Source organism: Pangasianodon hypophthalmus, chromosome 23 (assembly GCF_027358585.1).
Source record: "Pangasianodon hypophthalmus isolate fPanHyp1 chromosome 23, fPanHyp1.pri, whole genome shotgun sequence".
Classification (NCBI taxonomy): Eukaryota; Metazoa; Chordata; class Actinopteri; order Siluriformes; family Pangasiidae; genus Pangasianodon; species Pangasianodon hypophthalmus.
This window is the reverse complement of record NC_069732.1, coordinates 8,585,282-8,599,904: the sequence shown is the minus strand read 5'-3', so window position 1 is coordinate 8,599,904 and position 14,623 is coordinate 8,585,282. Positions and strand designations below refer to the sequence as shown.

The window sequence follows — 14,623 nt, the reverse complement described above, 5'->3', positions numbered from 1 at the left end:
ACGGTTTAAAGCCACTTTATGTAGATTTGCACAAGAGCCCTGATTTACTACGGCAATAAACGTAACCCCTTCACACCCTACACCTGTTCTAATGCCCATTAAAATGCATCAGTTAAGGCAAAGTCCACTCCTTGGCTGTTAGAGACTACTGGCTCTACATTTCCAAATTGAGCTTCACCATACTAAGTGAAGTATAAAAACCTTTAATTCTTAACATATATACTTTTACATACAGCCATCATATTTTATCTACATAATGTTGAGGGTGAAATTAATTAGTTTCAGTAATTACTATCTGTAATTTTTGTGCCTATATAAAAAAACTGGTTAACTGAGAATGAGAGAATGTACATGATGTTTTCCCTGAACAAAAGAACAAACCATTTAAACAAAGGTTTGGGCTTCACAGGACTAAAATCAATACATATAGTGCATACGGCCCACACAAGATATATCATGCATCATCCCACCTTTTAACTGGGTGCATATCTGTTTATTTCTATCTGATCATATTGACCTTTATTGCCTTCATACATATTCATGTTGTTGCCAGTTGAACCGCCTCTGTACTAAAGTAGTTTTTTTAAAAACAGTGAATCGCCTTCATAAATCTCCCCTTCACACACTGCCAGTAAAAGTGTGTGAACACCTCATGCTGAGTTTTATTACTGTTTAATCGCTCTCATTGACACAACCAAAACATAACTTCTCACAATTAACTTAGGCAAATTAAATCACATGAAAGGACTAAAATCTGTATATTTATTATCTTATTACCTGGCCATTTTGAGACACTAATTGGACTCTAAATTAGTTCTTTATTAATTCAGGTGCACTTTGAGGATAAACTTGTAAGCATATAGATTAATAGTGCTAGAATCAAATCTAAGACAAATAATATGCAGTTTGTTACAAGTGCCTTATTGGCATGATCAAGATGCTTTTTTTTAATGTTGTCCATTAAATGTAACTACCAATGGATGAAAGATCAATTAAAAAAATGTAATTGTTAGCAAACTGCTGTGATATAAGAGGAATAAAACATTTCAGGACATGCTGTTATAGAAAAAGAATGCCCTGTTGGATGGTAACAGCCGCAGCCTGACGATGAAGATATTTCATCATTTCAACCTTGGATAAACACATGAAACCTGTTTGTGTGGTTGTGCAGCAGCTGAGAACTATAGGCTACACTAAGAGTAGAAGTGTAGTAAAGTGATATCACATGGTTACTGGGGAATACCGGTGGTTTTCTCAATGACACGGAACCCATGAGTACAATGGGAAATATAATGAGATTGAAGCACAGAGGATGCTGTGCTACATTTAAAGCATATGGTGTCCCAGCAGGCTTTCCTCCAACATCTGGTGCATCAGCACTCTGCTGTATATGTTTCATTTACAATAAGTTCTCTGCAGACTGAGGAGTTTTACGTCTTTCAGGAGGGTAACCTTGACCTTCTGAAAGGTGGTCCTCTGGTGCTCGGTCCATGAATGTAGTAACGTCATGTCTGAGTTATGGAGTAGCATTATCCCAGCACAGGGGGATAAATCCCACCCATTAACACAGTGTTTAGAAAACATCTAGAGCACACTGAACACATGTTAACATTAGGTCTATATCTACATTAGACAACAGTATTGATCTCTTAAACGCTGATTCAATCTAATTAGTGTTCAAGTAAACCAATATGGTCAATAACCTATACCCTCTTCCTATAATTCATTACTACAGCAAACGCAGAACTAGTGAAGATGTACTGGATTTTAAACATCCCCATCCCCCTTTCACCTTGAAATATATCTAACATACCAGGAGTGGTGTTAAAGAATAACTGTCATCTTCAATATCCTGCCCAGTTTTTCCCAATTTGCCAAAATGGCTGTGTTTCTGCCAAGAAGAGCCTGAGAAGTCAGAGCGCAGCTGCTTGTGGGTTTGAGTCCTGGATAAAGTTTCTGTCATGTCAAAACACAAAACAGTGTTAAATTTGAGCTCAACTCTGTGGGCTGTTCACTATTTTCTCCTCCATGCAAAGTTCTCACTATGATAACGGTATCATAAAGAGAAACCTTCTGTGGCAGAGTTCTATGTTGAACCATTTAAGGTTTCCCAAGATGGATATAGTAAAGAACCCCTAAAGGTCCTAGATGTAACCACTTTTTCTAAGTATACTCCCTTCCAAAAAAAGTTTCCCAACACTTCTTTGAATGGTTAAGGATTTTTGTTTCCTAAAGAGATTCAACTTGGAACCCTCTCTGAGAGGGAAATACTCTGTTATAGGGTTGCACAAAGAAGCCATAGAGGTTCCACCAGAGAAACAACCATTGTACCTTTAAGGGTTCTAGATTTAACCCTTTTTCTAAGAGTATACACTCGTAGAAAAAAAACACTTCCCCTAAGGTGGACAGTAAATGGTTCTAGCTTCCTAAATCTGTTTACTTGGAACCCTTTATGAAAGGGAAACTTATGTGGCAGAGGCCTATGTAGAACCGTCAAGGGTTCTTTAGCTGTTTAAGGGTTCTAGCTTTCTAAATGGGTTCTATTGGGAACTATCTGTTGTAGAGTTTTAGCCAAAATAGACTCTTAGAAAAAAAATCCACAGCGGTTATCTAGATGATTAACTGTTCTAATTTCATAAAGTGGTTATACTAGGAACCTTCTCGTATATGAAAAGTCTATGGAGAACCTTTAAGAGTTTGCCACAGAGGGACAAACTGAAAGACTTAAGGCTTTTGTAAGTGCACACTCATAGAAAAAATGGTTCCTCAAAGGTTCTTTAGATGGTTAAAAGTTCTAGCTTTCTAAAGGGGTTCTACTAAGAACCTTTTCTGCAATGAAAACCCTCTGTGGTAGGATTCTACACAGAACCTTTAAAGAATGCTTTAGGGTGCTAGATGGAATTTTTTTCATAAGAGTGCATGCTGAAGCAAATTTTTTATACCATCAAACCTTTGCATATGTAGTCCTGTGTAATCAGAAAGGTGCTCCAAGTACCTGAGTGGTGGTATCAGATCCAGAAACACTGGGTATCAGACAGGATTTGACATTTTTCTGATCTACTGATGTATTTTATGGGTGGCGTGGTGGTGAAGCAGGTAGTGTTGCACCTCATAGCTTCAGGGTCCCAGGTTTGATTCTGAGCCCAGATTACTGTCTGTGTGGAGTTTTTGTGCATGTTCTCCCTGTAACTACCTGAGTTTCCTCCAGTTCTCCAGTTTCTATAGGAAATTGTCTTGTCTTGAAGCATGTTAGTATCATGGCTATGACGCAGAGCAGAAGCTTGCAGAGAGTCCCTCGGTTACACAGAGGGTGTTAGTATCGGATCAGTATGGGGTATCAAAAGTGGGGGAAAAGGGGCTGGTTCAGACTGGTGCAGTCCTAGCACCCTCCCTGGGCATCTGTTGTCCTGAGACCCATTTTAATCTTCATTCTCATCGTGCTCAACCGTGATAATGAGAAAAAATACGAGTCGCCAGACAATTATATCAACCACCTGCAGAGAACTTAATCAGTACATCTCCATTTTAATTAATAAAAACTTTCAAAGTGGCCGAGATCAATGACTCATGTCATACATGACTAATAGGTGTAATGATAATAATAAATGATAAAAAATATTATACAGGTTTTGCTTTCACCGGAAACACACACACATGTCAGCATTTTGGCCATTATTTAGCATGTGGTGATAATTTTTCATTTAACCTAACATAATACAGAACACTTGTGTACCTTACCAGTAGGGCCAGTACTTTTTTTTGATCAAAGAATGCCAAAAGCCATTTTGGAGTGTTAGTATCTAGTTTCTCAGGGTGACAGCTGTAATAAAACATCTGCACATCTCCTCCACATACTGAGGGTGATAAAACTCCAGATAGTTATAAATTCACCCGGGCCGAGTGACATTCTAGAAAGTTCTTTTCCTACAAACCCAGATGTTTGTGTCACAGTTCATGATGTGATCACATTAATGGATCATGAAACTTATTTACAGAAAACCATAATCAGGGTACTGTGGCAGATGTTGATATAAAGCGAGCTTCCAGTGAAAAGAGCATGGAGACGAAATGATACAACCGACAGCAATTACTTTTTTTTTAGAAGCTCTTTCACACCATTCATCTTTTTATGATACCATGAAGTATTTTCTCCTGGTGAGCACTCAAACAATTATGTGCTGTGAGCAGCAAAATCACACTAAAAATCATAGTTTGCAGTTACGCTAAAATGATCAGATCACTGCAGTGTTTGTTGAAAAACAGCAGGAATTTGGGGCTGGAATGTTCATGGGGAGGAGGAGGGAAAAAACACGATCGTGCCGATCTTGCCAGAAATAAAATCACAGAGTCCTCCAGCTCACCGTGTAAAATGAACTCCATCCAAATGCTCATATTTGATCTGATTAACATAATGTACGTCTAGCAAATAAAATGAATTCCATTACTTTTACTTGTTCATGAATACAGTGAGGATACAGATGTCACAGAAGCATGAAGCCATGTTTGTTTCAAGCACAAAGAACAGCATATTAGTATTTGTAGTAATAGGATTTCAACATTCCTCATTAGTAAGACTGTTGAATAATTTATTATCATTTGTTATCTGCAAACAGGTGAATTATATTTCTTTTTTGCAGAAAAGGACATACAGATATGTTAATAAGGAATAAAACAACTGATGTATGCGGTAATAAGAAAATAATCAAGAATATGGTGGTGTGATGCGGCTTGACATGAAGCTGAGTTACTGACTTTCCAGTATCAAAAAAAAGAGTAAGGTTACATCTAAAGTGCCAACACTGGAGACTCCTTCCAAATGTGCTACATAAACAACGCCTGACAAAAGATTACACACTTACAGTGTGTCTAGGTGGATAGTCTGCCATACAAGTCCCTGTGTAAGTTGTGACTACAAAAACAATAATGTATTAGAACGCCTTACTGCGCATTAGTATAAACCTGTGATTTGTCTTGCAGCCGGAAATACTGTCAGAGCTGCAGTTATAGAAAATTAATCAGCACCTTTTAACCAATCAGAAACAAGATTTCAAAAGTGCTGAGAAATAAGATTTAATAATATTTCATAGCAGGTGTTTTTTGACTTAGTATGTCAAGTTGTCTTAAACACTGAACCAACAAATACACAACATCACATCATGCTATGAGGTCTGAGTGGCTCAGCACACAGATTCTACAGAGTTCCCAAACTTTTCTCACAACTATATATGCAGACCTACATCTATTGGACTTAAATCTCATTACATGGCCTTATCAACTTTGCCAGTCATCTGCTAACACTGTATTCAGTTACACAGGATATCTGTGCATCACATTAGGAGAGTGCAAATGTAGCCGATGGGCAGTACCTGATCCGTGTTATAATCTTATTAGAGACCTAATATCTATATGTGGCTTACTGACAGTAAGAAATCATGTATGCTACAGTACATATTCATCAGGCAATGAATCAAATGCAGCAGAGTTTTTTTTTTTTTTTTGTAGTACATGTTATATGACATTCGATCTACAATTTCTTTTGCCTTTGGATTATTTATTATGATACTTAAAATCAGCTTATCACCAAACAATGAAGCCACTTTATCAAAATCTGCTGGTCACGTTCTAACTTATTTGGTGTTTCTTACACTATGTTGATGTGCTGTGTACAGTGGTGGCTCGTCCATATCAGCCGTAACAAATATTATTCTTCATAAAGTCCTCATTTACATCTCCATACATTTTAAATTCTGTCGAAATATTAATTACCTGTTTCGAGTGACCAACTAGTTAAAAAAAATGTTTCTATTTGACAGATATAAGCTGATGTTCCATTGATGCCTTACTTTTCTAGATGCTTGCCTTTTCTAGATGTTGTGCAATTGTGGGGCGGTGTGCTGACTGCCCCACTTAGATCCATAGAGTTATTATTGCACTTTGTGTTTAAAAATGAGAACTGTAACAAGCGTAGGTCCACTGGGGCGGGAATCTAATTTTTAAAAATACTCTGTTGCCGCCAACATCTTGTTTTATAACAAACAATCAAAATTAAATTTAATACATTTCCATAACCAAAGGCAAAGTAAGTGCAGACATTGTATCTACGATGTACAGAACCATTTCTATTGAAAGATATGCTACAAAAATTGGGAGAGGGGAAGGGGAGATTATAGCATGGATAATGCAAAAAATCCCATGCGAAGGCTGACAAACACAACAAAATGTGTCTCTCTTGTCTAATGCTAAATTCTTTGGGCTAGTTTCAAGTCTTTAGTGTGGTATTTGAGATGCAGTTGGGCTGGAAATTTTGCTGGTGACTCTGGTTAATGATATTAACTCTATTCTACATTAATAATGCTATCCTGCCCCAACATAATCTACAGTCACGAGCTGCTGCTTGCTGTATATAAATAGTTATGAAACTTACAAAATAGTTTCAAATCAAGTTCCCTCTTTAGAATCTTTCTAACCTCATGACAATATCAAATCTCCAAATCTCTTGCTTCACAAGAGATTATGTGACTGCCTGAAGATAGAAATGAAACGGCATTGTTAACAATGCGGGGAAAATGAACCAAAAATATTCTTCAGTGAAAGCTTTGGGATTGTGTCAAAATATTATTCAATTAAAAGTGTATTAAAAAGAGCTTGAGCTATATTTGAGTGAAAGTGTCTGCACTTAACATGGCTTGAGTATTTAAAGTGAAAAGTACATGATTTCGTTTTGTTTACAACATGGTCTCACATCCGCAAATTCTTCACAATTCATACAACTCAATTTGTATGAAAAGTTATGCTGGTTAAAGATAGGGCTTAGTGTTCATACCTTTTCTTACAGTTTTTTTAAAATGAAATCAGATGAATTTAAACCACATTATCCTTGCTCGTGTGAATTTTTCATGAAATCAGGTTCTTTCTTTTTTTTCATTACAGAAGCATATGAAGAGAATCAGTCCCTGCTACAGCAGCACGATATGGACAAACATATATGATAAATGTCGAATGATATGACGTGATAAATCAGGACTAAAATAGTGTAATCTGTAGTGTATTTTTGCAATTGTTTTAGATTTTTTCAACAATGGATAACAATAATGCCAATATTTCTCCCTTCAATCAAATAGAATTACTATTACATGTACAGAAGAAGAACATCAATACATATTTCTGTAGGAAAATTTGTTTATTTAAACCCCACCAATGACAAATGCTTTCCTATTCAGTGTTTTAGGAGTCCGTCGTAACACTGCAAAAGTACATTTCTGTATTTAAGGTAAAATCTACTCTTACAGGTACAATTTCTTTAAAAACTTACTTAATTAAATGTAAGGGGCCACTACTATTTGACATGTTTTACACAAAACCTGGGACTGAGTTGGTCATCTTGTTTAAAAGCAAACTACAGATGTGCGTTGGTTTTTCAATACCAGTTCTCCCTCAATTATACCCTGCAGCATTCATCTTTTTTCAGCGTAATAGCTAATATGACTGGGTTTGACTGTTCCTGTGTGTGTGTGTGTGTGTGTGTGTGTTTTAGCTCTGGGGTTCTGCCCTAATGACTTACCTATGGACTCACACACACACACAAGTCTACAGCATGATAAATAGTATAAATAGTACATAGTATAAGTAAAAATAATATTATAAATCCACAAAATTGAAGTAACTATGCACAAACACTTAAATACTTTTCACCTCACGTTTAGCGTATTAGTAGTTCATGTACTCAGTGTATAAATAACTGTCGAGTCATAACCCAGGTGAAGACACTCAGTTTCTCAGCCCATTGCCACCATATTAAACACACAATGGGTCCATTCACTTTCTGTGATTGTGCTGTCTATTTTTAGCTCTTCTTGCTTGTAGCGCCAATCTGATACAGATTTAAAAATATTTAGAATCAAGGTGCAATTCAGGGAGGTTAGCTGAGAAAAAAGGGACTACATCCAATCTGATAAGAGTCCCGAGAGCTGTTAGCTACTGAGAGACGTTTACTGTGAGTGAGCTGGACTATGTCCGACCTCTCCAGGGTGCAGAAAAAGAGGTGCTTTTCAGATGCTAATCACATGTTTCCTAAAGTTATGCTCCAAGCCCTGTCCCTCCTCGCAGGGGAATTATTTTCTTTGGCGCACACACTGAGCTGCTCTTCTAAAACAGCACACTGCTCGGCCTGAGCTTCCCGTTTTCCTGACTGTTTTACACTCGCTCTTACCACTATACACCCCACTACCAAGGCAGTAGAGAGAAAAACACAAAAGAAAAAGGAAAAACTTTGGTGTTAAAACCAGAAGACAGGAATAACACAGCCATAATGTTGTTATTGCCTGAGCTGGCATGAACTGTGGTCTTTTAGTTTAATTATTTCCCTGATTTTACCACAGTGTTGAGAAACAACAGGATCAGCAAAGGGGAATTTGGGGGAAGTCCATGTGATACGCACCCTACAGATCCTGATTTGGAACTGTGCCAAGTAATTACTCTTGCGGTTGTTTTTTCATGAAACCAAAATTGAGTTAGAGCTTGTACTCTAAATTGCAGTGAACAAAAAATCGAATTTATTAATTATCATACTCAGGTGTATAAATAGTATAATTCCCCTAAAATGATAACACAATATTTTATTAACTAAGTATAATTACTTAAAAACTTTCCACCTGCGTTTTTTAACATTTGCTACTATCTTAACCTTTTAGTTAGTTGACTTTAGTTTGCTATTGGGCTAAAAAGGAACACCCTTGCTATAAAAAGATTCAGAAGATTTAGGTTCAAGTCTTTCCCTGATTGTACGCAGTGCTGAGAAACAGCAGGATCAGCAGAAGGGGTTTTGGGGGAAGTAGATCCTTATTTGGAACAGTGCCAAGTAATTACTGGTTGTTGTGGAGACACAGTTAACATTTTAGGTTAACCTTATAAAAGTATAGCTATTTACCAAAAAAAATAAAAAAGGGTACAAATCTCCAAAAACAGAGAATACCAAGGAGTTACAAATGAAATGTGGTCATATGTATCTTGCACCAACTCCAAATTTCAATTCAAATTCAATTCAGTTTATTTATACAGAGGTTTAAAGAACGGACTCTGTCACAAAGCAGCTTTACAGAAATCCGCATATAGATTTAAACCAAGTCAACAATCCAAAACTTCATCAGCAGAAAATGAGTTAAAATGTTGCTATGGGCCGCTTGGTCTCGAGACCTGGTTTCAGTAAGGTAGTGTAAGATTGACTCTGGTAGAGTTATAACAGAAACGTCATAAAGAATGGCTAAAAATTGGACACAAGATCTGGTGTATTCTGGGTGTATTCTGCAATAAGACAACAATCCAAAATGTTTTGGAGTCTCTTGGGTTCCATACCAAAGTAAGACTGATTCTGGTGGAGTTACAACCGAAATGTTATAAAAAAAATGAACATAAATCTGGCTTAGAACTGATATGCCAGAGATATTGCTAAAAACAAAAACATATATACGACTTTGAATAGAAAGAAGAAAAATGTACCTCCATTTATCTACAGATAAAAGAATTCCAAACATTTAAGAGTGAAATGTGGGCGTATCCTGCGATAAGACAACTATCCAAAACATGAGGAAAAATCAATAGAAAAACAGTCTGAAAGAACCAAAAGTAATAAGTTCACATTTGAACAGATATCATTCTGATTGTTTTCTATTAATATCCTAACATTTTTCTTACTTGTGATAATGAAGGGATTGTGACTGTGGTCGTTTTCATTTTGTCTTATGGGTGTGAAAACTTTTGCACTCAGCCATATGGTAAATAACACAGTCAGTGAGTCAGAATACTAAGTAAACTGAATTACTTTTTTTTTTAGCACAGCTGAAAGACTTTCTGGAAAGGCCTTGAACTTGGCAAAGGCCTGCTGCTGTTTTTACTGTTCGACAACAATCAGGGTCGTTGGTACGCCCCCTAAATCATACTTCACTTCCTCTGCTTGCAATTAGTCCTCTGAAGGCTATTCGTCAAAACTTCAGTGCTGCAGCGCCACAAGTTAGATCGCCAGCTTGTTACAATTGGCTATTTCCTGCTATGGCTAAAAACATAAACATGAAAAGAATAGCCAGAGCCCATATGTGCTGCAGAGGAAGGACACAGGGATCTGCAGATCCTGAACGCCTCAGGCTCTCCAACACAAAGTAACACAGCCGGAACAATAAACCTTTAATGTGACTGTTTTCCTATTCTCACATGCATCAATTTAATAAAACCCTTCGATAAAACTTTCTCTGGGGAATGCAGCCAAAAAAAAAATATGTGAGTCAGCTGTCACAATGTCAGAATGCTTATGCTGATCTAGTGTGGATCAATCATCAGAAAGAAGGCTATTGGTTTCTTTTCGCAAGAGCAGTCCGAGTGCTTATACTGACCCAGTGTAAACAATTTTGATGAGCCAAGCTGCTCTGCTCAATTATAGGGACTGAAAAAGCTGACTAGGGAGCGAAAGGTGCACCTCCGGCTCATCCCGCTCCTGCAACACCACCTCCACACATTCTTCTCCGTTTCACTGTAATTGAACACACTCCGAGTAGCTGTATGGCTCAGCCTGCGGAGGTTCAAGCACTCGCATCTAGGTTACTGTTGATGGGTAAGCAATCACATGCTCAGGGGTGTGTGTTTGTGACATGGTCTTTTTAATCACAACCTAAGAGGGCAAAGTGCACTTCAATTTCTCATGATCGCCTCCCCAGATCTCGATGTTCTAATCTCTGTTCCGTCTAAATTCCTTCCACTACTGAAAAATTACTCCTGGGATCAGACAATATGAACTTGAACATTCCTCATGGGTCTCAAACCGTTCAATAATTCTAGTAATTTCATACAAAAACAATAGAATCTCAAGAGTCCAAGACTACATATTGATCAATGACCATGTGAGACACACTTAGTGTGTTCTGTTCTATAGTACTTATATCTCTGCACACACATGAGAGAGGTTTAAAGAGGGAAACAAGACATAAACAGAAGAAGCACAGTATTCATTACTCAATCTATGTTTGCTCGATGTTTTCTGCCAGCAGAAAACCACAATAACCCATGTGGGAAATTTGGATATAGTGCTGTAAACCATCCAAAACCATGTCTGAAACACTACAACAGCTTCTGTATACATATTTTAAAGATTTCTGCTGTCAAGCAAAGCCAAGTCCTCTCTGGTGAAGTCTGAGAATGGCAGAATGAATGAGCTGAAATGGTTCTGAGAATCAGGGCACACACACAACTACAAAATGCACTTCAAAATTGCTCTGGGAAAGATCATCAACATAATGACATGTTATTATGGACCGCGAGCCAAACGAAACATGGGAGTGAACAGCAGGAATGATGCGGGCTGACCTGCCAGACACAAAGTCTGAAAATGGTACACTTGGTTCAAAAATATTTAACGATATGAGACTGATAATTGCTCTGTTGTAGATGTTTGTTCAGAAGAGTATTAAAGTTGTCCAATACATTACATAGAATCGACTTGTTTTTCTAAATATTAAGTAAGGAATAAAATACGATAGGTGGTGCTGTTACAGAAAAATAATCAACGATGGGCTGGTGTGATTATTTATCACAGTTCACAAAGTTACTAAGTAAAGTAGAAAAGACGAGTGACATTCTTATGTGCCAGGATCCAACAAGAATGCAGGGGCAAAAAAACATGTCACGAATGTTTTATTCCTTTTATACCACAGCAATTTGTCAATGCAAATAATTTTGTTTCTTTTTTACCCATTTATAGTTACATTTAATCTCGCTCTCTTGCTCTCTCTCTATCTCTCTATCTCTCTGAGTTACATAAGACAAATATGTAGCTTGTCATATTACTGAGAAACCAGCACTTCTCCACATCAGATAACTTAAAGATACACTTTTTCTCTGACTGTTATATAATGCTGACACTGGAGACTCCTTCCAAAAAAAGCTACAGAAGCTACATCTCCTCGCAGAAAGCTTCCCCATATTAACAATTACACACGAAATTTTAAATCTGTTCATGCCATTCTGCCACACGAGGCCCTGTGTATGTTTTAACTGATACCATAATGGCAAACGTATCAGAACAAGTGCATTAATATAAACCTGTGATTTGCCTTCCACCTGTCAGAGCTGCAGTTACAGAAAAACTTGTCTAATGTAATATGTAATAATTTAAATGGCAGATTCCTTCTTGTTGGGTTTAGACTGTTTAGACTGAAATGCTGGTTATAACACAGGCTTGTCTGCTGGGGATGTGTATTTAGAATATCCTCCAACACATTATTACCCCTAGATTTCAATATGTTTTGGTAATATAAACCAAGGACAGAGGCTATTGTTTTTCAGCACACAGAGCATGCTAAAAATAGTTGCATGGAGTAACATGTCATTCAAAGGTCTCTTTGTAGATATTTATAAAAATGTATGCGATCAGGATTCGTGATCAGTTTCAGTCACAGATATAGACATTATCTTTCTGCTGCAAACCCAACCAGTATGCATAATATATGTACAGTATAATGCCTATAACATTTACTGTATATTATTCTGTGATTCTTTGATATTCTGTGAGTTCCATGCAATAACAGATTCCAAACAGAGAGCTCTTTAAATCCCCATAAGTTATGGCTTTGCAGTATCTGTAAAACATGTCTTTATATTGGATAAATAATACGAGTAATAATTACAAAATGTATCCCTTATTTCTAATATTTCAATCCACCTTAGACACTGTAGGATGATGACAGCTAAAAAGAAGCACAACACCACCTACACACACACATGCACACACACACACACACCAGCTTGTCACTGACACTTTTTTATTTCTGCCAGTGTGTGTCACTGCTTATGCACTGCAGCCCTACCTGGCATGTGGTACATCGATGCTGGACGAGACGACCTTGCGTTTCTGCTCGAGCAGCGACACGGAGCGTGTGCTGTCCTTCTCCATGTCTAGCGTCCGTCCTGCTCGCCTGTGCTCCGGTGCCCGCAGCTCCTCCACCCCGTTTGTGTTCTCGCTTTTCTGTGTGCCACCGTTCTGACCCTGTGCTGGCACGTCACGCTGCCCGCCGTTACACAAACTCTGCCAAGAGAAAACACACACACAGCCCACTGAGTGCAGGAAAACATTCTTCTACAACTTTTTTTTCCATACAAGTTCAAAAACAAGAACCGGTCCCAAGTGGAACTTGGGATTCTAGTTGATTTCCACCAACAAATGGTGATGATGACAGTCAAAGTGAGAATCTGCACAATAACAAAATTAAAATGCATTTAATTGCAAGTAATTGTAGATAAATATGATTTAAATATGATTAAAGAAAAATAACAGTGTAAGGACATTATTAATTCTGTAGAAACCTCCATGAAGTCAGACAATCATATCACCAGAAAAGGTTTCTGGTCCTTTATACTGCTTGGCAGTAAAATTTATGCAGGCTGAGAAATAAAACAGTAAAATGAGGCTTCTGAAAACACAAACATCATCAACGCAACACCAGTGTTTGTCTGTGTGTTTGGTGCTGCTGTGTAATGCTTTAGCTTTATACTAGAGTAGTAATGAGATGCCACTATCTGTATAGTATCTGTATGTATAAAAGGAGTGTTTTTGTTTCTTTGTTCGATTTTTTTTTTTATGGGAATCCTACCACTATATCCTGGAACCACTGGAAGAAACAACAATTCTACTGAAAAAAAAAACAAATAACAATAAATAGCAATTTGTAGAATATAACTACATTCAACTCCATTCAACCTCAGTTACTCGAGTTCATAAGTGGTCTCAAACAAGCACGCTGTGGAAATTTCTGGCAAGATTTACTTCATTTTTTTTTTGTTTGTTACATTTTAGAAAGATCTGAAAAGGTCCATGGACACACTACAGTGCTGCTCCAAGTCAAAATGGGGTCCTATTCGTTATAATAAGATTTTCACTTAATAAAGATGAAGACCGATGAAGTAGAGAGATTCTGTACTGTGCACAGTGCCTGGTCTGTGTGGGGTGTATAGAGTGGTGGTTCTACAAATAAATTCACAAAAAAAATTTTCAACTGCGGGCCAGTTTGTATAGACATACAGTACTGTGCAAAAGTCTTAGGCACATGCAAAGAAATGCTGTAGAGCAAAGATGCCTTCAAAAATAATGAAACTAAATGTTTCTACATTTAAAAAATAATATAAAGAGCAGTCAACAGTTATAAATGAAACAAAGTCAATATCTGGTGTGACGATCCTTCGCTATTAAAGAAAATAGTAGTCTCAGGTACAATTAGTGCAGTTTTATAAGGAAATGAGCTGTAAGTGTTACTGAGCATCTTGCAGAAGCAGCCACAGTTCTTCTGGAGACTTTGTCACACCTGCTTCTTATTTTTGCAGCAAAACCCAGCAGCCTTCATTCTGTTTATTTTGTCTGAAAAGTGTCTCTTATGTAATATGCTGCTTTCTTTACTGACATACAAATATTTTTCTGTAACATTTAATTTTGTACTGGAAAACTAATGTTTGGAAATGTTTTTGTACTGAATCAATAATGTAGAAGTCATAAAATAAAAATCTATAACAAAGTTTGTACTAAAAAAATAATGTGCCTAAGACTTTTGCACAGTACTGTATGTTAAAAATATGGTTTTATTTTGGAGCT

The 14,623-nt window shown here is 37.2% G+C and overlaps 1 protein-coding gene across 2 annotated transcripts in view; it reads right to left on the bottom strand.

The window, feature by feature from the left end:
* The window catches only part of znf704 (zinc finger protein 704), a 60,651-nt gene that overhangs the window by 40,353 nt on the left and 5,675 nt on the right, over window positions 1–14,623 (bottom strand). For both annotated transcript variants that reach the window (XM_026929698.3, XM_026929697.3), the window contains exon 2: window positions 12,849–13,066. In XM_026929698.3, the coding sequence (XP_026785499.1) occupies window positions 12,849–13,066 (218 nt within the window). The remainder of the gene's footprint in view (window positions 1–12,848; window positions 13,067–14,623) is intronic.